We start from the raw sequence: 25,697 nt of genomic DNA on the forward strand, positions 1-25,697 counted from the left end.
TACTATATAACTTCACTTCAAAGTTAAGAATAGGCGTGACCTTAATAATTGGGATTCTCTAAAGCCTTCTTTAACTGCGAACAAAAAAATTATTAAAATTCTGACAGAAAAAAATTACTTATTTAAATTTTTCTTACAGGAGAGCCTGGACTATATAACATTGCTTCTTTTGCAAATTAGTGAATACTTTGAATTTTTTTTAAGTCTTCTTTAACTATGTTTGAAAAATCATTAAAACCTTGGCAGAAAAACATAAGTGATTTGAATTTATCTTACAGGAGACTCTGGACTATAAAGCGTTACTTTTCCCTTTAATAAATAAGTGAATCACTGAATCACTACTTTCCAAAGTTCTAAAAAGATATGATTCTTGATAATTGCAGTTCCTTGTCTTCTTCTTTTGCTACTATTAATCAAATAATTTAAATCCAGACAAAAAAAGAGTAATTATTTAGATTTTTCTTACAGAAGAGCCTGGACTATACAAATTTACGTTTCCTTTTATAAATAAGTGCATAAATTCACTCCAAAGATTCAAGAAGATGTGATTCTTAATAGTTGGAATTCCGTAAAGCTTTCTACAACTGTTGCACAAGAAAGTCATAAAAATCTGGACAGAAAAACATGATTTATTTAGATTTTTCTTACAGGAGAGCCTAGACTATACAATATCATTCAATAAATTAGTAAATAACTTTATACCAAAGCTTTAAAAAGATATGATTTTTAATAACTGGAGTTCCTTGTAGTCTTTATTTACTACAGCTAAATAAATCATTAAAATACAATTAGAAAACCATGCATTATTTAGATTTTTCTGACAGGAGAGCCTGGACTATACTGATTTATCTTTTTTTGTGTATTTATGGTTTATTATTTTTGACTAATCTTTTTGCTTGTTGTTTTTAATTCTTGATTCTTCTCTCGTAGTGACATATTAGAAACTCTTTACTTGTTCTTTCATATAATAAACCCTAGACTTAAATATAACTTGTAAAGCTCACTTATAAATATCATTGGTTGTAAATTTAATGTTAATTATTTTTTAAGTTATATATTTGCAATTTATATCCCTGTACTGCTTGTGATTTAGATGCCATTACTTTCATTCAATCTTTTTCTTCACCTAGTGTTTATTTAATAAGAATATTATCATTTTGGGAGATTTTAACATTTCCTCGGATGGTACTAATGCCCGACCTAGTGCAAAGCATCAAAGTGTTTTATATTTTTGTGAAATAATGACTCTTAGGCAATATAACAATATACCCAACTAAGATTTTTAGATCTGGAGTTTACGAACTTCAACTTGTAAAATCTCAAGTAGACGCAGCTTAAAGACAGCATGTTCCTCGGGCCCAGGAGAATGTCCACTCGAATCGTTTAACATTTTGGTCATTTACTCAGAACAAAAGAATGCAATCAAGAGTTTCTGCTATGATAAGGGATGAATTTGGTACCTATCAACGTCCGCAGTAAATAGCATTAGCATTTGCTCTATTTTTTCACAGCGTTTCTCTTGACTCGGTGATTTTACTATCTCATTACTTTAATACAACTTGTGACGCCAATTTCAACAGCATTTACAATTAATTCTGATGATATTATCACAGCAAGCAAGTCTTTTAAAAAATAAATCCACTGCTGGTCCTGACGGCATTCCTAGCTTTGTTGTAAAGAATTATGCTTAGACACTTTTATTCCTTTGTGTCATATTTTTAATGTGATATTTAAAATTGAGTGTTTCCTTACAGGTAAAAGATTGCCAGGGTATGTCCGGTTTATAAGAAATGAGATTCCAGCCTAATTGAAAATTATCGACCTATATCAATTCTTTGCCAATTTTGTAAACTTTTTAAGACCAATAACTTATAGTCGCAAGAGATTCTTAGTAAGACTAAGTCATAGTTCTAGAGTTTTCCAGGAACTTGTAGAGCCTAGTCGTTGCAACTCATCATTTCACCCATTACCCATTATCCCATCACCACTCGATGTTACTATTATCTAGGTTTCATCTTAGTCTCACTACCTTAAGACTTATAATAAACATACTTAATATCAGATAATAATAATATCAGATTCTCTTTAGTAAGAATGACTGAATCGCTACATCAGGTATGTTCGAGTATGTTTAAGCTTTTTTTCCTAAATCGCAGTTGATCAGCATTGGTTCTTCTCTGAATAGAAGGTTTTTCTTGAGGTTCTTCAAGTAACTAAGTTCAAGTCTAGTTCCTCTTGAGTAACTAATCCTTGCTCTTTTTCTCATTAAGTTTGCAAAGTTCTATATGAAAGAGATTAATTGGATGCTATTTACCCTGACTTTAGCAAAGCCTTTGATTAAATTAATCATCATATATTACTACAAAAACTCGTTAATCTTTTTGCATTTACGTGCACTCTGTTGAAATTGCTTCACTTATATCTGATTAATTAAAGGCAATTTATAGAAATGGATGAATTTAAAACACACATCTTCATCCCAATTTCTAATGAACCTTAGGGTTCTAATCTTGGCCCATTTCTTTTCAACCTTTCACATTTATTCCCCATATCGAGAAAGTTATCTGACAAGATTTCAGATTGTTGGGCGTTGTGATAAAGAATTACCGTCTATTTAATGATCTTAGAGCCATTAAACTTCTTTCTTATAATTTTGATAGATCGAAGCTTGAATATGGTTCTATTGTTTAAAATCCTCAGTATTAATGTCATAAGTGTTTTGGAGGGGATACATAGAAAATTTCTTATATGTTTGGCTTACTAAGAGGTTGGAATTTACCTCAGGCTATTCTTATGTCAGGGTCTGGTGTTGCATCTCTGGCTATTAGTAGAATGCTTCACTCAATCAGTTTTTTTTTGAAGATTGGTAATGACAAAATAGATAGGATATTTCTTTTAACACAACAGCACAACTATCTTTTTATGTTTTGCTCTTGATCAGATTAGATCCAATATTCTTTAGAATGATTCCATGTTTATTATGTGTAAAAAAATTAATTGTGTCACTGTTGATTGCGATATACATTACTACCATTTACCAGAGATTCTTGTTGTTAAATGCAGAGACTTTCTTTCATTTAATGTAATGCATTAGGTAATAATTAATTTCTTATTTATACTTGTGTTATATCTTGATTGTGTTAAATAAGGTACTTCTTTTATGAGTTTCTTATTGTTACATGTGCTTTATGCTAGCAACTGTTTTTTTTCCTAATGCTTTTATCCTATTCTTGTTAGTTTTATCAATTTTTCTTTTGCACTTGATTCTTCCTAAATAAAAATTAGTTCTTTTTCAGAATCTTCTTCTACGTCTTCTACTTCTTATTTAATTTTATTTACTTATAATATTGGAAAAAAAAACATCTATATGCAAAAAAGTCCCATACAGGAAGTCACTTGCGGTCATTTTCCAATGAATACATAAAACATAATTATAGCTAACGAATATATTATTGGTTTACTTAAGCTGACATGTCGATTAAGTTCTCGTATAAATCGGGATTGGATAAATACCGGTTGATTGATTGAGCAATATAAAACCAAGTTGATCTTGTTTTATATATACAGCGATAATATAGTAAATTATATAGTTGTACCTGATACTTTAGTTTTTATTTGAAAACTATTTTATAAGAGTATGAATTATTTAGGAACCATTAAATTATCCTACACATCATTTATCTTTTACCAAAATATATATATTTTTTATATTCATACAGTTTGTGATTGGTGATTGCCCTACAATTTCGTATGCTGAAATCAAACAAGGTTTTTAGTGTTTTTTAGTCAAGTCACGATATTATATCATGGCAAGTATATTCACAGCTTAAATCCTCATACAGTATAAATCTGCGTAGGTGACATATCTGGCTTTTCCTATTTGTATAGCAGAAGTCTCAAACTTCAGCAAGAACTTCAAATATTAACTATTTTTATATTCCTGCGAGCACTTCGGTCATATTTTCAACCGGAATAGAAAATGGGTTTTCAACGAGACACGAGCTTTTTCCTGTTTATTTTAAAACGATCGTATTTTCTTTAATAACTTAAAATTAGGTGAAATCCAGGTGTGATAGCTTTTGATTTGTTTTTGTTTCAAATATGTGCCGTTTTAGTTGGTTTTGTCTTTAGTGAGGAATAAGTAAAGAAAAACGTGTTTTTTTGGTCATATTTCATTATTTTTTTAAGAAATGAAGTAAAGTCAAAACTAAAGTGTAAAAAGGCTTTATTATCAAAAATAAATAAATCCCGTTGATAAAGCAAAATACTATCAATAAAAACATATTAAATATATAGTTCAATAAATAGTCACTAACCGCCTTAACTAATTAAAAACACATATAAAATAAAATAAATTTCATTAAAATAAAATTGGAAAATATGAAAAGTCGTTCATAAAATTTGAGTATAGAATATTTTGTACCAAACAAACATTTATATATTTATAAGAAGTTTAAATAGCAAAAAACGATAAATACTAAGTCACGGAAAAACATATCACATCAACTACCCGTGCCTAAACTTGAAATTGATGACGAGTGGGGAAATGGAAGAGTTAAGTTGTATATTTGTTTTGTTGTATGGATAATATTGCTAGATTTTAGTTCGTCACGATTTTTGTGAATAATTTTCATCTATTTCTATAATAAAAAAACAATACAGGGTTAACATTTGCTTTTGTTTAAATAGAGCTCGACAATAATTTATACTACTAGCACCACATAAATATCTAAAGGCACGTTTTTGCATTAAAAATATGAAATTAAAAATATACTGGCTGTAAAGTCTAGATTCAACAAGGGCATAATACACAATTTTTCCCATGGACTTTCCCAGTTCACTAAGAGTAACTCCAACAGCAGGGCAATCAGAAGAATTATTTTTTTAAGTGCAACAACATGTGGATCAAAACTTAACTCACTCTTAATAGTTAAATCTAAAAACTTCGATGTAAATCTATTCGCAATAGAAATATTATTAAAAAAAATATAAAAAGGCCGGTGTGATCCAAAGGTTACAATATTGGTTTTGGTATATTTAAGTACAAGATTTACATTACATTAAGATATCACCTTCATGATATTTGATAGAACTGTCTCCTGCAAGCTATCATCTTTGCTGTCACAGGATTGCGGTATCGCCAGCAAATAATGTAAAATGACCTGAGGTGTCCAAGGAGGCTAAGTCGTTTAAGAAAATTAAAACAGAACAAGGGACATAAACAGAACAAGGGTATTTATTAAGATATCAGACTCAGTGACATTCCAAAGCTGCTCCCTTAAACCGCTAACGAGAAAGTTTCTAGAAGAAAATTTCATGTTTTACACAAACACATGCCTTTAAAAGATCACAGAAAAGTGCTGCAGCAGCCTCCCTTCTATAAATACTTAAAGCTCTCCAATAAATTTAAAATGGCATCATTTGTGTTGCAGTTTGGTTGGAATCCAAATTGTTGAATACACAACATCTTGTGACTATCCAAGAAGGAACACATTTGTTTTTTTTACTAATTTTTCAATAATTTTAGAGAGAAGGAATAATAGTAAAATTGACCTAAAATTAGATGGATTTTCTAGGTCACTGTCTTTATAAAGAGGTTTGATCTTTGGCAGCTTCAGACAAAATGTTCGATTCCCAAGAGTAATTTATGGTAAATACTACGATCTCAAGAACTCTATCAAGTGATTTTTTGAGAAATTTTTAATGCTTGACCATCATCTCCAAAAAATTTTTTATTTTTAATACATGACATATATACTTTTAATTCAGTGAGATCTGTAGGTGTAAATAAAAAAAATATCAATCCTTGTGTTACTTTTTAAACTTCTACAAGATTGGAATTTTGAATAATATCTTTTGTAAGGTCTTGAGCTATAAAGCAGTAAAAATGTATTGATTAAGTTTGGTGCTAAATCGGTTTTATTAATTTTGGAAGATAGATAATATTTCAACGTATGTCATTTACAATAGACCAAATTTCTTTTTATTTGTTTATCAAATTTATAAAACGATTTCGATAATATAAAATGTTGGCTTCCCTTATGAGCTTTCTATATAATGACTTGTATTTATTAAAGTAAGATTGAAATCATCATAATATTTGCAAATTTTCTTTTATAAGGAAGAGTCATACTTTGGTGAACCATGGTTTGTAATTCTCCTAAATGTTCTAATTGGGAAGACTATCAAACAGTTGTACCATAAATATATGAGTCTTTAATTGCATTAAGATTGCAAAAAATCGCATTATGATCAGACTTATTTAGACAATGCCGCATTTACCACGAAACACTGAACAGAGTTGAATTCACTTAAACAAACATAATCAATTAAAGTGGATGAAAGTTGTAAAATGCGTGTAGGATCTATGAATTTGTAAATTAAAATATTTTAAAAGATTAACCAAACTAATTGTTGCAATTAACTTTGCATTATAAAATAGAGATTAAAATCTCCTAAAAGTATCACAGATAAAGTTATAGGAAGTTATAGGAACTAGGAAGATAAAAGAATATCTAGTTTATGAAGGAACACAGAAATATCAAAAATAGGAGACTTATTCACATAAATGATATATAAGCTATTTGTCCTTGAATGACCTATTCTAAATTCAAATCACTTTTTCTCTAGCAGGTTATTAAAATTGAAGAATAAATTTGCATTACAAAATAGGTTATAAATTAGAGAATTAATATAAGATATAATAGAACATATAATATAGCGGAAGTAAATTGTCTTTTTTTCAGTCATTTCTTATTTCAGCCGTGAATCTGTGAGAGTAAGAGAAAACATACACTATGATAAAATGGGTGGAAAATATGTTTTTTATCGTAGTTCATTGTCTTTTTTTTTCAAGAAATAAAGTATATAATATATGAAAAGTAAATTGTCTTTTTGGGGAATTAGCTGATCTTTCTACTCCTTCATAATATCTCTTATTTCACTCGTGAATCTGTGAGAGTGAGAGAAAACATGCACTATTATAAAATGGATAAAAATATGTTTTTGATTATAATTCGTTGTATTTTTCTTCAACAAATGAATTATATGATATATGGAAAGTAAATTGTCTTTTGTGAAAGTTGCCTGACTTTTCTATTCCTTTATAATATCTTTAGTTTTACTCGTGAAGCTGTGAGAAGAGGAAACACACATCACCATAGTGTGTGAGAATGAGTGTGAAAATGAGTGAAAATTTTGTGCTTTCTTTCTTGTAAATCATTGTCTTTTTGAGGTGCTAATGATAACTAATTGTTTATTTCTCAGCCATTTAAGCTCAAATTTTAAACATCACTTTAAGAGACCATTCTGATTAACTTCCTTTAGTCCGATTTAATCAGCATTAAGAACAGAATCATCAAAAATGAAATTAAAATTCTTTATTTACTTTATTATTTGCCTTAAATTATGGAAAGTTAATAACAATAATATAGGAATAGTTACCATAAAATGAATAAATTTTAAAGCTAGGATGCCAGAACTATACACTTTTAGTAAAGATACTAAATTAGTGACTAATATTTGTAATCCAATGAAAACTATTTAGTTTCCTCCCCAAAAAAAACAAAAAGCCAACATTTTCGTTCGAAACTAAGAAACCTTTTAGCGTATCTAAAACTGAAAAAAAAAGAAGTCGTAAACCTTTTAAATCTTGCCTCTCCATTTCTGTAAAACAGAATCGATCTCGAGGAAAACAATTATTTACTCTTTGGTCTTTGGTTTTTATTTACTTTTCAGTCGCAGCAGTAAAACTACTTCTCGGTATCCCGGCCGAGAAATTCCGCAGTTGTGTAACAAACGCCCAAGAAGGAAGCGATTTACGGAAACAAAAAAACATTATCGCCAGTTCAGTTATTAAGAAAAAAAATCGTGTAGAATATATATAGTGAATTACTTTTAACTTAGGGAGGAAATGCGTCACTTTCTTCCCGGTAAACAAGAAAAATATTATTTTACGCCTAAGGTTTCTTATTAATGTTTGTACAAGATTTATTTTTTGGATATAAATTATTATATTATTATTTATATAAATTTTCAACTTCTTGTAAGCTTGCCAAAAAAACTAGAAAGAAATTTCTCTTTTAGAAAATTAAGAAAAGGAGCTCAAAGTTCATTTTTAGGTTCTAGTTTCTTTACCTAAATACTGTGCAAAGTTTTAATGTGCCGTATCGTATTAAGGTGTGTTAGTGGTGGAAAATAGCAGAAAACATTGATAAGTGAATTTTTAAATAAGACTATTGCTTGATGACGAATTGCGAATGAGTCAAAACTACTTCTTTTATTTTTATATATCTATATGTCTGATACAGGGTCTTCTACCTGCTTGCAGAATTTGGTTCTAAATAGTAACCTAGTGACCAAGAAGATTTCTGTTCCAATAAAACACTTAACGCAGTAGAAGAAAAATATGCTAAAACGCAAGGTATTATATTGCTGCCACAACCTTTTAAAACTTTCTACCTTTTTTTGCAATTGTCCAATAAAATCCATATTAATATTACTGAAGAACATCAAAAAACTATAATAAAGGAGTTCTATAGTTTAGCATCATTTGATTTTCAAACTGCAAATATTTATTCTTTTAGAGAAGTTTCAAATCTCGTTACCAAAAAATGTTTATATTAGTTACCACTAGAAAATTGAAATAAAATTAAATATGCAAAGTTTTCTTTAAAAATGTATTCAGCAAATCTTTGACAGTCGTATTACTCAAGCGCTAAAAAATTAAGCTATTGGAGGTACTTCACTGGTAGATAGGAGTGGAAAACATATCCTTGGAATAAAACTTCGGAGGAAAAAATTAACAGAGTTAAAGAAGTTATGAATTCGTTATAATTGATTATGAATAAGATTAATGAATTTTTTATAATTGATTTCCATTGTACCAATCACACTATTCAAAAAAAAAGAATCCTAAGGGAAGATCTTATCAAAACTGTATAATTTATACACAGAGAAAATTCATTCTTCTGTTTCTAATTAGATTTCGAGAACTATTTCTTACAAGGAGTTTAATCTACGATTCCATGCTGCCCTGTCTGATTCCTATAAAAGAAGTCATAAGTTTGATATGCAGGTGAAGTCAACAAACAAATTATTCAGAATTGTTGCGGCGGCTTAATAATGAGAAAGCGTGAACTTCATGAGAGTAGAGATGATAATTTATTTTATTTATATTACTCAACAGAGAAACTATAATATTAGAGTGATAAAAATACATATAAAAGTGAAATCATCTTATCAAAATAAAATAAATAATATAGATATAACAAATTATTATTTAATAATTCAAAAAGAAAGCTATTGAAATTATCTAAACTAAGCCAATTATTTTAATTTCAGCTAGGTTGCAGTTAAATATATCGCATTAATCCTATATAGAGTTGTATGTATTGCAGCTTCTACGTAGAGTCGAAAATTTTGTAATATTGCTATAGGTATTACAAGGTAAAAAGTTTAAGGACTGCAAGCTGACAGCCAAGGAGTGTGTAAATTTAGAAGTTGCAAGATCTCTGGCGAGTCAGTTGAACCATTAATTAATTTATATAGGAATTGTAGATCTGCTAAATCCCTTCTTTTCTGTAAAGATTTTACCAGCAATCTTTCAAGCAAACGATCATATGAGAAGCCGATTTCTGGGTACACTCTTTCGCATTTGAAGCAAAGGAATTTATGAAATTTTTGCTGTATATATTCAAATTTCTGGCGACTAGACTTCGGAGTTTAATGCTAGAGAATAGAGAGTTCCTGACAACAAAACTCAGCATTTTATATTTTTTTATGATATCTTCGATATTGAAATTTAATAAAAGTGAGCGATCAAAAATGACCCCAAGTCTTTAAAGTAAGTCAGTCTTGGTAGTGGCACATTATGGATTTTGTACTGGTGAGGAACACAGTTTTTTTTAAGTAGTCCTCAATAGTAACAGTTCTACAGTATAATATTTTGTAATTGCAGTATAATAAGCTGTTTATTTCTAGGTCCTTAAAAATGGTATTATTAAATAAGTTGAAAAGTAGAAGTATGCAGTACACCTGAAATAATTATTATTTCACTTAAGCTGTGTCTAAAGCATTTGCGATGTTAAGGACGTTTAGTAGGATAAGAGTAGCTAAACGAGATGAAAACCCAAGTTAGATTTGATGTAAAAAGGAATAATCAAGATGGTCGTACAGACTACATCAACTGGAGAATTATTATTTATATATTTTGATATCAATTCCGTGATTGTAATAAGTTTAGAAGTAGTGGATCTGCCCTTCATGAAGCCATGGCGTTTAGGACGCGCTCAAAAGCTTTAGAAAAGTTGTTAATTAATGTAACTGGCCGATAAATATCACTAAGATTTTTATGATTTTTTTATGAACCGGAATGATTTTAGTTTAACTCTAAATTTTCCAATTTAATGCCAGAAATAGTTTGAAATCTGACACAAAGATCAGTAAATAGCAACAGGATTCGATATAATAAAGACACTTTTAATACCTATTTGTACAACAGGTATCTGCTACTATAACCGCCAGGTGTTGACCTATTGTTTAGCTGTACATAATTTAAGTTCCATAGAACATACATGTCTGCGTGGCACAAGGCTAAGTTACGTCATTTTTAAAGTCCTTTATCAGAAATTCTGCAACAATGAAAAGAGTGATAATGTTTCCTTTTTATGTTCTTACATCTACTTCTTTCCTTGTGGAAGTAATTGACCACAAATTTCTTATTAGGCGATTCTAGGTCACTCGGGTCCTAAGTAACGAGGCCTTTAAACTTATTGAAGAAGAGAAAAATACTACAAAGAAATTTACATCCCTGAAGATTAGTCTGATGTAGTTTTGACATCTAGAAAAGAAAATATCACCCGAAAGCAGACCTCATAGAACTAAGCCAATTAATATCTATCACCCATTCATCATAGTATTTATGTAAACCGCAATGTGTAAATTTTATGCAAGATCTACATTTCTAGTAAATTGTTAATAAAAGCTTTTGGCTTAGTAACTGCGTAATTTCCAAATTTAAGGTCAGTTAAAGTTTCTTTAACTAAATACTAATGGGTTAAACCCGTCTTACTAACATAGACCTTCTCAAAATAGAAAAATGAAAGTGGCCTAACATTTTTTTCCAAAACGAAATTGAGATTTATTATATTTTAATAAATGCTTGATAAAACTATTTAAAATTGCATGTCTGTTTCTTAAAGATATTGCACACTTTTAATACTTATATCATTAAAATATGAAGATATTTAAAAACGTCAGAGTCGGTTTTCTCATTTTATGTATTTCGGGCTTAGGCCTCAAATATGAAATGGTACAGCATATTTTTTGACGTATGGAATTATTTTTACATTTATATTATATAATGTTATAACTATTTTTAATATAATTAAGAAATATGACCCAAACTGTCAATATTGATGATCGAGGTAAAGAGTATTTAATCCAGAGTAATTTATTAAAGGAATTTAAGACATTTATTTAGAATATGTAAGTCAGGAAGAAGAAATACCTTCATTACGAGAAGTAATTGCAAACTGGAATAAAGAAACTGGGATTAATGTTTTCAAAGAACGCTGTCGCAAATTTGTCCACAAAAGCGGTTTTAGTTTTCATGTGGTATATTTGATAGCTCCTTCTTTGTTATATAAATTTCCCATTTTTTTATTTATTCGAGTAATCCAAACAAAAAGAAATTTCGACCAAAACTTAAAAAATAATTGTTAACATTTGGACCAAATTAAAACCTTAAGGAATTGTATTTCAGCTGAAATTATCTGAGAATTTTTACTGTATTGTTAATTTAAATTATTTACACTGCATTTAACTGAGAATGAATCTTAATATTAATTATGCTTGGCTGTGGTGAGGAAACCAGAATAATTGAATATTTTTAAACAATAAATATCCTAATAGAGAACCTAGAAGTCAATTTAAGTATCAGTAGAGTTGAGGCTAAGTGGAAAGAGACTGATATTGTTACGCCCTTTGAATTTATAAATCATGTTAATAAATCTATATATAATTTTGGTATTTAATCGGACAAACTACTTAAGAAAAACATCGTTTCCAGAAGATTAAAATAGTTGTAAAAAGATATGGATGTATTACCCTAATTTTTTTGCCAATCTGTGATATGAAAATTTATTTTCCTAAAATGATAAGCTCGTATGTAATTGGATAAATCACTTAAGAAAACAGAATTTTTAAAAGATTAAGACCGCAATACAAAAACGAAATATATCAGACATAAATATATCAAAAAAAGTGTTTTTCTACTTGAATAACTGAGACTTTATACCAACACAAACTCTATATATATCTTCATTTTCTAACTTTCAAATCTACTTTTTTTACTATCCCATAATAGGACACGCTCGTAAACATTCCCTTAAACCTATAAACTTGTGCAGGAAAGCATAAAATGGGAAAAATAAAAGGGCTTAATCATAGAATACTGATAAATGTATTTTCATCAAAATCGATACAAATTCTATATATAAATACTGATTTTTGTCTTTTCTGTGCATCAGAACATTACTTACTATATTACAAAACATATTTAAATAAATAAATATACACATAAATACTATTTGTAACCACCACACCTTTGTGCTGTTATTTTGTGATAATTTAATTTAGGAATTCTCAAAGACTCTTTATCACATTTACAAGGGTACTTAAATCTAATTATTGCACTTTTTTTTAAATAAATTATTAATATTAAATTAATTTAATGGTTTGTAGTGTACAATGGCTCTTTGGTCATCGGGGGCAAGACCAAAGGGTTTGGTACCATCACGTGCTATATATTGGTTCACTTGGTAATCTAGAAGGCATTTGTATTTGTAGACGTCGGAGCCCAATTGCTGAAAAACACAATTCATGTATTTTACTTTATTAATAAATTACCCCTTAAAGGATATTGCTATATTACTAATAGGCAAGCAGTTAATTTTCTGCAAACCCAAGTATGATGCAGGATATTCATAAAACGTCAGGCCAATTCAGACATTAAATCGAAAATAAAAGTTATTAGTATTAAGAAAAAAAACTGAATTTATTTATTAAGGATTTAAATATTTTAGATAAGATATTAAAAATTAATTAAAAACCATAAAGTTTTGACAAAGATTTGCAAACTTAGAATATTTGCAAAAAAATTAAATTTACATAGAATTAATTAAAAAAATCGAAAAATAATTGATAATTATACAGGGTGCCAATTTGAAAAGTTTTAATTTGAAAATTTTGCACAATATTAGAGTTGGAAAAATGCGGTATAGAACAGTCATAAGTGTTGGGAAAAGTTTTGTTAGCCCAACAAAAATGCACGGTACGTGCTGAATGAACAAAATAAGTTTGCATGTGTAAAGCCATTTTTAGTCAGTTATGTGGCAACACTGCAACAAATCGTGTCAATCATGTCAGTGAGTCTATATGTCACCTGTCACCAGGTGAGTTACATTGGTTAAGCCTCAAGGCAAGGACGCGTCCTTATAAGCGTCCCTATAAAACTTTGTAATTCCCTTTAAAGAAGTTGTAAATAAAATGTAAATAGTGTAAATATTAAAAATACAGTCCATTATTTCAAGAACCGGCCACAACAATAAGGGTTGCAAAAACTAGAACCACCATATTTGTGTCAAGTGGGAGTCATCCCTAAGCACCCCATCCCAATATGTTTAACTGTTTTATTGAGGGCAAAAATAAAATATATATTCGAATAAATTTAGACACTACCCTCCAAATACAAAAGAAATTTTGCATTTGCTTATTTACAATAACAAAAAAGTTTCATTTATTTTAGATCGCTGGTTACTGGAATATCTAGCAGAAATGGTAATTCAATATTCTCTAAATATCTGTTAAACATATGCCAGGAAATTTGTTTTTGCATATACGATATATACCATATTTCTATGATATTCTAAGCATATTGCAATATATTTCGTTTAATGAAATATAGGTGACATATTCCACGGATATTGGCTGTTGTCTGAGGTATCAATAATAATCTCAAACCTCTTACCAACTTTTAAAATACAATTAATTAAAAACTAGGAATATAATGTAATATAAATTCGGCTAAGCTACTTAAAAAATACCTTCATTACATTCCTTCCTTCATGCATAGTATCTATAAAGAACAAATGAATTTATACCGAAAAAAAATATTTTTTTTTAAATGTATCTAAACACCAAGCGAAAGAAAAAACAAAATTCTAAGGTAAAATTACTCTTGGCAATGTAATTTTTAGCCTCTTTTTGAAAGGTAAAATTCATAATGCCTTAAATTTATTTTTATTCTTAAATGTTAAATGCGTAAAAAATTGAGAAAGGAGTAAGCTTAATGTTGGAGAGGAGTAATGAAGGAGTTAAACCAAAATAATATTAATATAAATTAAAATTATGAAACTTAAAAAATCATAAATCCTAACAGATAATAAAAAAAGATTCCTTATAATGAGCTAAATTATATAAGTTTTGTGGGTTATTATAGGATTTGGATATAAAATATGAAAAAAAAATAAAATATTTAAATATCAATGTTCGGTAAAAAGTAAATAAAAATATAATCAAAATTACATATAAAGAAAACTTAAAAGAAAAGATTTAGAGTAAACCAGTCCTGTTGGAAAAATCTCACTTAAATAAAGTATTAAAATGAAGATGGTTAATAAGGAATCATAAAATAAAACATAAAACTACACATTCAGAAAAGCAAAGAAATTAAGTTTTATAAAAAAAGGAATTTATAGCTTCTTTTCCCTGAGTTTTAGAAGTATTTGGTATTTTCTTCTACAGATAATTGATTTTTCTAGAATTATGCTTAAAATTTCTTTATGTTTATTCATGTTTTCAAGATGATTTAGTAACGAAACACACGATCGGCACCCAGAAAAGTATGAGGCTAATAGAGACAAAGTATTAACAAAGAGAAATAAGGCAATAACGCCAAGAGAAAAATAAAAGGGATAAGAGTGTCAAGAAAAAAAATAGTAGCACAGAAAAAAGTAGTGTTTAATTTTTTTTCTCGAACATAAAATATTTAAACAAAAAAATTTAACAGATCAAACATAAAGGAAAAATAGAGGAAAAGAAAACAAGAGTATAAGAGGCAAGGAGAAACTGAAAGAATATGGATGCAATGAAGGGAAAAAAAGAACAAACATATTGAAGGGGGTAGGTGAAGATAGATAGAGCGTAAGCGAGTATAAAACAAAAAATAGACAAATAGAAAAATCAAATGTGGTAGAGACGAATAGAAGTTGAAAAATAATACATTTCTTATTCTTATGATATTTTATGGAAAATTGGAACTAATTGATGTTTGTATTTAGTGATTAATAAACTAGAGAATGTAAATAATTTTTTTATTATATTATAATATTCACGAAATGATAATTTTATGGAAAGTCAGCTGTTATTGAAATCTCGAAAAAAATCACAAAAAAATAACGAATTTTGGCATATTTCATAAAAAAGGCAATTTTAAGATGTCCCAGGAAGTTAAAAAGAAATTCAATAAGATAGAGTTTAAAAAGTAACAAAATTTAATATTTTTTTTTTTATGATCAATCATCTCATACTTTGCTGTCAAGAGAAGCCATAATAAAATGATGATTTGTGTATGTAATGAACCAAATACATAATTACCAAATAACCAAATGTGCCAAAGAAAAATACAATCTTAATATGATTTAGTACCTATGTAATAGAGAGCTAAAATGCATTAAAAATTAGGATAATTTTTCAAATTAAATATTTGTGATTCGTGCTTTTAGCCATATTAGGCCATCTTCAGGCTTAAGATTTAAGCAAATAATTTAATTTTTTTTTCATATATACGAAGCCAAATTACGTAAAGCAAAATATTTTTAAGATGATTATAAAAAATAAATGTATTCATTAAAACTTTTTCATATCCCAAATACTACATGAACTCTTTCATTGAATTTACTTAAAATATACCTACTTGAGTTAAAGGACTGGTATTAGTGGTCATAACACCAATAAATCCTCTCTGTCTCGCCAATTTTAAAATTTCACTCTCCATAAACTGCATCACCGCCACATTCTCCTTGGGAGTCAAAGACGAATGTGTAGCCATCATGAACGAATGAACTATTTTCCCTTTACCCGTTGGCAATTGATTATCTCTAAAAAATCATAAAGATATTTAAAAAACTTAGTCAGAAAAAAAAACAAGATTTCTTACCTTATAGGCCCTTCAATACTTTCCAGAAAATCAAATACTACAGTCAATTTACTGGTAATTTCCACTTCTGGCTCGTCATGCGCATCAAAATTTAATGAAACTCCGCAGATTTTTCCAGTTTCATTACGAGCTATGAAACTAAAGCCTTTTTCTACTAGAGGTTCCCAAATAGCATTGATGATATCCTCGTAGTCTTTTATTGATATTTCAGAGATTATCCAGCGTTCTAGGTCAGCTTTTTCGTAAAAACTTGTAGTAATCATACTAAAAACAAACATTTAAAACCATTACCTTTAAATTTGCTCCAACTTACTCTGAAACGACTTTTTTATGTTCAGATCTTAATAGTTCAGCGGTAAAACTAGGGGGTTGTTTCGTTATAATGGTATCCTCAGTCATCCTCTGTAGTATTTCTCCAAAGTCAATAGCTGATATGAAGTCTCCAATATCTAAGACACATCAAACCAATTTTAAAAAAATATGTGCACAGCGTGTATCGACTTACTTATGTGATAACCCTTCTCAGTTAACCTTGAGATGGTAAAAATAGAATTAAGGGAATTGCCACCGATTTCATAAAAATTGGTATTCACTGATATCACATTTCTTGCTGAACGACCCAGTACAGCTGCGACAGTTTCAAAAAGGTCATGGGCAGCTTTTTGTTGATGAGCAGGTACACCCTCATAACTTATTTCAGTTTCCAATTCTGAATCATCTGTGGAAATTTTATTTTTTGTTATAGTTAAGCCAAAATGTTTAACTTATTGGTGATCAGTTAATCACTTACCATTATTATTGGTGTTTTCATACATTTTTAACAGCTCTTGTCTATCAACTTTTCCATTTACCAACAGTGGAATGTTTTCTACTAAAACCACTTGTGGAATCATGTAGTTGGTCAATTTGTCTCCAAGCAGAGTTTCAATTTGATGTTCGCTCATTAGTTCTTTGGTTGTGACGAATGCTAGTAGGGCTTGATTGATTTCACCTGGTTTGTAGCATAAGACCACTGCCTTCTCGATCTGGAATAAATAGTTTATTATAAGTATGTTAGAATTTCAAATATTGGCATTAAAAAAGGCTTTAAATTTAAGATCCATGATACCGTAAATATAAGTCAAGAGATCAACAAAAATATCTACTATTAAACAAGAAATAAAAAATAAAACGCAAATAGAAAAAGCAATAAGAGAAAGAAGAGTAGTAACAAGAAGAAATGCAAGAAAAAAAAAAAGGATAAGGCCACAGAAAAACACAAGGTATAAGGGCATTTAGGAACCAAAAGCAGAGGAAAGAAATGAGCAGGAAACTGTAAAAAAGATACATTTTCATTAAGTATTTCCAAAAAATAATATATTTATTTAATGGGTTTAAGTGAAGAAAAGTGTGAGTGAGTCCTAAAGATGGGTAAGTTAAATAGAAATATGGGTTGATACAAACTTTTTTTCCCCCTATAATGCTCTTTTATTAATATTGTATTTATTACTTTTAAGAAAATTGCACTGAAATTTTATTACGTAATATATTTGATTTGATTTTTACAAGAAAGCCAAAAAATATGAAAAAGAATAAGAATTCTATAACAATGAAAAGAAACAAAAGTTTAAGTTTCTATGAAAGCCAAGAAAAAAATTACAATTTATAATTTTCATTCAAGAACTTGTGGTCACCGAAATTTAGGAATTTTTTTTAAAATCCACCAGAACGGATTTCAAAATTTGTAAAAACGTGTCAAATAAAAAAAGTCCTATTTTCTTATTAAACATAAATATAACAATTCGAGGTCATAAATCTAGTAATCGATAGAAAAGCCAAAAAAAGTGTAAAAGAATAGATTAGATTTTTCATAACATGGAGCTTTTAAAACATTTTCAGAAAAATTATATAAATTTTAATTGTGGTCACCGGCATTTTGGATACTATCTAAACATTCACCAGAACAAACATTCTACATTTATTTTTATAAACGTATTATTTAACTTTTTTTTCACTTTCAAAAAAATTGCTTTTCTTAATAAGCATAATGAGTAATTAAACAGTGAGAAGTTATAAATCTTAATTTTTTGATATAGGATAAAAAAAAATATTTATAAATATAAATATTATTTTTATAACACAAACATTTCTAAAACAAGGCTTTCATAAAAATTATACAATTTTTCTTTAGTCTTGAAAAGAAAAGACATCTAAAACAAGCAGGAAAAAAAAGAAAATTATAATTTCCATAAGTGCTTGTGATCACCGAAATTTTGAAAATTTGTCAAAAAATCAATAAAATCAGTTTCTTTTATTAATTTTTTTTTGTTAAATATTTATAAAAGAGAAATTTAAAAATAAGAAAAAGAATAGAACCTGGGACCAACATTTTTTTGCCGATAATTAAGACCATTAAAATTTAGTGAGAATTTCGAAAATTGTAATTCCTTTCTCAAAATAGTTTCGGTTTCTCATAATAATCGGGAAAAATATTCATAAAAAACCGTTTTAGAAATATTTTTCATAAATAAAAAAAATCAAAAATTATATAGGATAAAAAAGCTGCTTTAGATAAAATTACATTTGAAAAAAGCAATTTCGATGATATTCCTTATATAGTAAGAAAAAATCTCATAAAACGCCTATTTAAAAATAAGCAATTTTCTTAAAATGTATGAAGCCCATTTTTGCAATTAATTCCCTTTTTTTTAATTTGAATTTTGAAAATTTTATCATTTCTTCCAAGAAATTTAAGCTATTTCTTATTTGAACTATTTAGCATGAAGAACTTTCCAGAAATATTAAGATATTTCTTACTAACCTAAAATTAAAATTATTTTCTCTCTTACCGCTTCCAATGAATTAAGTGCCTTCTCCACCTCGGACATATCCACCCTATGTCCCCTAATCTTAATTTGGGAATCAGTTCTGCCCTCATAAAGCAAAGTTCCCTTTTCAATCTTGGCATAGTCTCCGGTGCGATAAAGTTTCGAGTACGTCGGGTCAATTGCCAGGGGATTTTCCACGAACTTTTCCGGATCCCGTCCTAAAAATTATATAAATTTTATATTTTTACGTTGTATAATTATTAAAATTTTACCATTTACGTATCCGGCGGCAAGATTTAGACCTGCTACAAAAAGTTCACCCACGTCTCCTGCTTTAACCGGTCGAAACTCTTTGTCCAGCAAGTAGATCATTGTGTTATCCAAAGGAAGACCTGACAATGAAATTTTACTGATTTTACGAGGTAAATAAGCAAAGTACATGATAAAGCGGAGGCATTTTTATTAAGGAAATAAAATTTTCTATCTGTATAGGTCCTGTATAGTATGAGGTGTCTGAGAGGGGTCTAGTGCCAAACAAATATGGAAAAATGTATTGAAAAGTCACTTAGGATGGCGAGACGTTGGCAAATATTTGAACAGGAATATATGAAAGTAACACCTCGAATGAAAAATTGATTTTTAAGTTCCTTTATTATGATCTGATTTTATATCTTGTTATAAATTTTTTTTGTTTAAACAATCTTTACAGCTTGCTCACAAAGAAATTGATTAAAACTCTATCATCATTATACAAATCGACGTTGACCGAGAAACTTTAACAAAAAGATTTAGAACAATAGATATTAAATATTATCTCTTAGGATGATTTTTGAGTAAACGATTAAAATGTGTTATTAATTATTATTTAATAATACATCTTCTAAAAAAATTATCATTAAAATTATAGTCATTTGGGACAATCTTTATTTTTGGGTTTATTCAGCTAGTGTAGGTTTATTTATTTATCAAAAACAAATCGGATGTTAATAGACCGAAAGCCAAAGAATCATCCACAAATTACAAAGAGCAAAAATACAATAAAGTGCTAAGTTGGGTTACTAACAACGCGGAAACGTTGAAAAAATTACAAAATGGGTTTGAAAAAACGTTAAAAATTGGATTAGTATATAAAGAATAATAGACAGCAAAGGTATTTTTTTTAAGAATTACCTTACTTTTCTTTTCTTAGTGTATTTTTTTATTATATTTTTGATTTACATTTGAAATCCACTTATATGCTGATCAATTCTAAACTCGAATATAGCCAGTTTTTCAGATTCTTAGTTGACATGTTATTCCTTAACCAAAATCGAAGAATCAGCTGATTAACGTTTGGTATTTAGCAATTATTACTGGGCTTTGCCCATATCCAAATACTCTTTTGATAATACAGTCCAGAAAAAGGTTGTAATTAGAAAGTTAAAAGTTGCGGAATGGTGTGCGACTTTTCAAATGAAGAAAATGGAATGCCAATTAGCTTTAAATTATTAAAGAGAAGAAGTTGACGTTAAGGAATTAATTTACTTAATAGTACGTTATTGCATAGCATAGCATTAACAAAGTAATGTTACTTACTAAAAGAAAGTTTAATTTATTATTCTGATTTATTTTGTTAAATTTTCCAATAATGTATTTATAGCTTTACCCAAGCAAATTTATATGGCATTATTCATTATTTATTTTAAATCTTGAATAAATTTCGGTACTTGTATGGTACCGCAATTTATTCGAGAGCGAAGCGTGATCCAAGCTCTGGAAAATCAAATATATAAGATAAAAAAATATCGGCAATAAACAAAAAAGACAAATAACATAAACAACATTAACTTTTTGATTGCTAATGACCAAATTATTTCAGTGACTAATTGTTTAGATCATAATTTTTAAGCGGTGAGGGAACAATGCGTCACCTTTTCTACTATCAGTACTAAGCGAGTCATCTCGTGAGAGTTATTACTAGTTTATAAGGTCTGATGATGCTTTATTTTAAGCGAAACATGTAACCTTCGGGACATAAAAAATATTTTGAGACCGAGGGTTTTTTATTTTTTCTCTACTTACGTAGGTCTCTTTGAGATAATGAACGAGTTCTTTCAATTTCCTATCAAAGTGGTGAAGCAAAAGAATAATCGCGGTTCTTACTAATGAATAAACATTCCATTCTGAAAATCGGCTTATGTAGTTGCTGTAACATAGGAATGGTACATAGTTTTAAAGTTGCGTAATACGTACATGGGTCACACGGTCTGGGATTTTAATATTTTAAAGATTTGTATTCTAAACAATTCATTATCATCATAACGCAATCTTCTCGTGTCCACTTCTAAACATAGATTTCCCTCATTACTTTGCATTCACATCAATGTAAGGGAAGATTGAGGGCAAGAGGAGCATGGGTAGGAAGGAGAATCCTTGGTTGAAGAACATTAGAGACTGGACAGGTATGGATGCTCACTCTTTATTTTGGAGTGCCCAGGACCATTGGATCTTCGCCAAGATTGCTGCCAACCTTCATTTATAAATACGGTACCCTGAAAAGAAGAATTGTCTCAGCAGCATCAGCTACTTTTGACCTTCATGTTATTTTACGCTTTGTGATCCTGTCTCTCAAAGAAACACTAGACTCTCAGGCAACTTTCTGAATGGCGTACCATGATATTGAGAACTATTATCACAAAGAATGGTGAAAGGAAAGCCAAATAGTAAAACACATGATTTTCCATGAAGCGGCTGACTATACGAAGGGGATAAAAAAGTACAAACTTAAGTTATCGGTCACATCAAGAAAAAAGGTGTTCACAAAAATGTCTCTTGAAAGAGACATGGAAAGAATTGGATTTGGAAAAGATCTTGTTGGTCCTCTTGGGAGAGGACCTACTTTAGAAACTACTTCCTAAGGTCTTTGGGGCTTAAAATGACTTACCCTCCTCACCTTTGGTAACTCAATTTCAGTTTTGTGAATCTACCTATATTACACCGCATTTTCAGTTAACAAAATTACTCTGCTGTGCGCTTCCTGTACGACTATAAGTTGGCGGTTCGTGAATTTCAGCAATATTTTTTTTTACCTCTCCTTCTTCGGAATCACCTCTTTTCAATTATCAGCCTCTGCACTTAAGCCTGGATAGGAACAGTATACATATTCCCACAGCCCATCATTACTTTCCCTCCAACCAGAGAACTTGAGGATGAGATTTAACCTTTTCTACCACTCCACGATACCATATTTTAATAACAGAAGGTCTTGGAGTGACAGGATATAGAACATCCAATTTAGGCATGGTCCTAGAAACCATATCAGGGACAACATGTTCTTTGTCCTTACGATGAATTAAAATAAAATTATACTGCTGGAGTTGAACTTGCTAACTGGTTAATTGACCTATAGGTTGTTGCATATTTTGCAACCAAACTAGAGCATAAAGGTTAGTAATCATTGAAAACTTAAAAATTTCTAATTAAGGAGGAAATTGTTGAAGGGACTAGATAACTACAAGGTACTCCGTCTCGGTCGTGGAGAAGTTTGGCTCTTGTTTCGTCAGACTTCTACTTATCTAAATGATAACCTGCTCAGTACTATCAGGATAAGGCTGAACTAGAACAGCACCAAAACCATAACTAGAGCTATCGCACTCAACAACATGTAGACCAAACGGAAGTCTCTTAAATTGGAAAAGTCCGCGACTTGGACCCTTAAAAGCTGTGTAGAAAGAAGAGGATTCTGAAGTATTCTTGGTTGAAGAATATAGAGAGTGGACAGGTATGGATGCTAACTCTCTGTTTCGGAGTGTCTAGAACCGTCGAATTTTCGCCGAAATTGTGAATAGTATCATCTGCATACCTTAGATCCTAGACCTTAGAGCTTTTCTTCATTTTTATTAATTCTCATGTCGGTGAGATTAGCCATTCTTTTACAAATGGATTACATACGTATTCGTTTTTATTTGGAATTTCTGGGTTTGCTTCTATCCTGTATTAACACTAGCTGTGGCATTTTGATATATATGTTTGATTTTATTTGGGCATTCTGTCAGCCCTTCTAGTATTTTTTGTTAGCTTATGGTGTCAAAGGCCTTTTCATAGTCTACAAATATTGGTTTGTTATATTCGACACAATATTTATTTAGATTCTTTATTATGAAAACAGATTATCGTTTGTTCTAAAGCCTTTTCTAAAACTCGTCTGTTCTCTGATGCTGAATACTAATTTTGTTCAATGTAACACTTTTTATGATGTAAAATAATTTCTGCAATATGCCTCTGGGTTGGTGTTACTGCTTCGCGTAGGCATCTAGTAAAAAGTTTGGGAAGAGTCTGCCACAGTCTTTTTTCAGCAATTTTTAAAGCATTTGCCACTACGCCATCGTCTCCAGCAAATTACCTATTTTTTATCTGTTGTACTGCTTTTCGAAGTACAGTTTCAAACTTCGTTTGGCATTATGGCTTATATTTCCACAAATCATTGTTCCACCATATGGTGCTCATTATTTTGGTTTTTTTTCAGCAATTTGTTCCTGTTCATTTCTTAGTTTGTAAACATATTTTTTTCCAATAGACGTGTTCTGTCTGAGCATTTTCAAAATTTTGTTTTCTTCTATTACTTTTAATATTTCCTTCGTCCCTGTTTGGGATTTCTAGCTCATATATGTTACAATTTCGTTCTTCTCTATATTTCCTTTTTTTTTGTAGTAGATATTTTGTACTTTGACTCAGTTTTTTATTTTTCTTCTTAAACCTCGGACAACAATTCTTTTCTGCTTCTTTTAATGCTAAAACGGTATTGTCAATCTATTTATCTATGCCTATTTTATTCATATTACTGCTTATAGGTAAATTTTTTCCTGATGGTTTCCCAAATAATGTAATGCTATTTAGGTGGATATCATATTTTTTCTTACCCTTAATGTTATTTTTTTTTCTCTCTTAATGTTAAAATGTATTTTTAGTCGAATTGTTGCCTCTGATTAAAGGGTTTGTATATTGTACATTTAATTGTTTTTTTTTTAACTTTTACTCCAGTCATTAATTTATGAATTAAAATTATCTAAATAACACTTAAAAAACATTTTTCAAATCTGAATAAGAAGATATTACTTCACGTCCAATAAGAAATTATAAAACAAACCCTATAAATACTAAAACAGATTTTTTAAATACGAAACCCACTTTTGCATAAAAACCATTGTCATTATAACCAATATAAGCCAAATTAACGAACCCAACCACATAATTACTAATATTAGCAATTTGAATGCATAATTACACACATAAATCTTAAGCTGTTGTGAGTTATAAGGTACCATAAATGTAGAAATAATGGTAGATTTTGCCTTAACCCCGATTTAAAAATATTATAATTTGTAATGGTTCTTAATATGTTTAAATGGTTCGCTGCTCTCGTCCAATCTTCGTACGTTTTATTTTTTAATAGTTTTAACACGCTCGTGCCATAGGCGTTTGTATTTTAGACTTTTTCTGGTAATTTTCTTATTTTACCTTGTCCTTGTTGGCGCGCAAATCGAAATTAATTAGTTAATAAATCAAAACTTAATTCGTTGTCAAATGCTTTAATGTATCTGTCCTTAAATTCTATTCATGGATATAGAATTAAATAAGATAAATCAAAATTTATTAGTTATTGAGTTTGACTTATTTATGTGCTGTTCATAAAGTACTATATAAGCACTCTCATAGAAAAGTGTAGCTATTATTATATTTTCGGGAATATATATATTAGGTAAAATTAAGTAATTAAAATTAACTATTGCTTAAAAACTAATATTTTGCATAAAAATCCGTATTTTTTTAAATAAATTGTTCATTTTATACTTTTTCTGGTTTTGTTATATGCTGAATGATCTTTTCCTTGTTAGGTGTAAATTGTGACAAATTAATTAATAAGTAAATAGTAAATTAAAATTAGTTACTTAAACGCTTTAATTTAATTGCCCTTGTTAAGGCATCATTTAAATAAGATAAATCAAGATTAATTAGTTACTAAATTCAGTTTTAATTATTATTGCTCTGTACTTAATTGAAAATCATAATGGAAGTAGTGATTATTAAATAAAAGTTTTTCAGTTTTACAGCCTTATAGCCTATTAATGAAAAAATCAATAAAACTTAATTATTTTTTTCGAAAATACAATTTTTGGATTTTTACTTATTTTGTGACTTACCTATTGGTATTTTCCGATAACTTTTGGCCTGATCGGCGTTTTCTATAACATGATAGGTGACATCCCCCATGATTTCAGTACTACCATAAAAATTACACAATTTATGTGTATTTGAGCTGAAGTAGTTGAAAAATTCATCGACAAGGGATGATACTAAAGTTTCTCCGGAGCATATCCACGTTTTTAGTGATGAAAGAGCGGTTTTGTTACCCTAGAGAAAAATATTTTTTTTTGATTTATATTTTTTTTTTAGTGTCTTGCTTACCTGTAAACCCAGGTATAGTAATATGCTTCTTAAGAGTGATGGTACTACTATAAGTCGTTCAATCTGCAATTTTAAAAATATTTTTATTTTATATAGTATTGCATTTTCAGGTATCTTGGGAAAGAGTTAAATTTTTATACTAAAAATGGGTTTAATTAAACTAATGTTGCAAATTTAGTTTTTAGGTTTTGTAACTTTAAGGAAGAAATTTAGGACACATATCAACT

At 29.2% G+C, this 25,697-nt stretch overlaps 1 protein-coding gene across 2 annotated transcripts in view; it reads right to left on the reverse strand.

The window, feature by feature from the left end:
* Positions 1-12,444: 12,444 nt before the first annotated feature.
* The window catches only part of LOC126734575 (zwittermicin A synthase ZmaJ), a 29,543-nt gene continuing 16,290 nt past the window's right edge, over positions 12,445-25,697 (reverse strand). For both annotated transcript variants that reach the window (XM_050438264.1, XM_050438265.1), the window contains 10 exons: positions 25,471-25,533; positions 25,206-25,416; positions 19,299-19,418; positions 19,048-19,244; positions 17,010-17,244; positions 16,725-16,937; positions 16,533-16,668; positions 16,220-16,483; positions 15,977-16,160; positions 12,445-12,866 (listed from right to left, as the gene is read on the reverse strand). In XM_050438264.1, the coding sequence (XP_050294221.1) occupies positions 12,726-12,866; positions 15,977-16,160; positions 16,220-16,483; positions 16,533-16,668; positions 16,725-16,937; positions 17,010-17,244; positions 19,048-19,244; positions 19,299-19,418; positions 25,206-25,416; positions 25,471-25,533 (1,764 nt within the window). In that variant the 3' untranslated portion in view covers positions 12,445-12,725. The remainder of the gene's footprint in view (positions 12,867-15,976; positions 16,161-16,219; positions 16,484-16,532; positions 16,669-16,724; positions 16,938-17,009; positions 17,245-19,047; positions 19,245-19,298; positions 19,419-25,205; positions 25,417-25,470; positions 25,534-25,697) is intronic.

Source organism: Anthonomus grandis, chromosome 3 (assembly GCF_022605725.1).
Source record: "Anthonomus grandis grandis chromosome 3, icAntGran1.3, whole genome shotgun sequence".
NCBI lineage: Eukaryota > Metazoa > Arthropoda > Insecta > Coleoptera > Curculionidae > Anthonomus > Anthonomus grandis.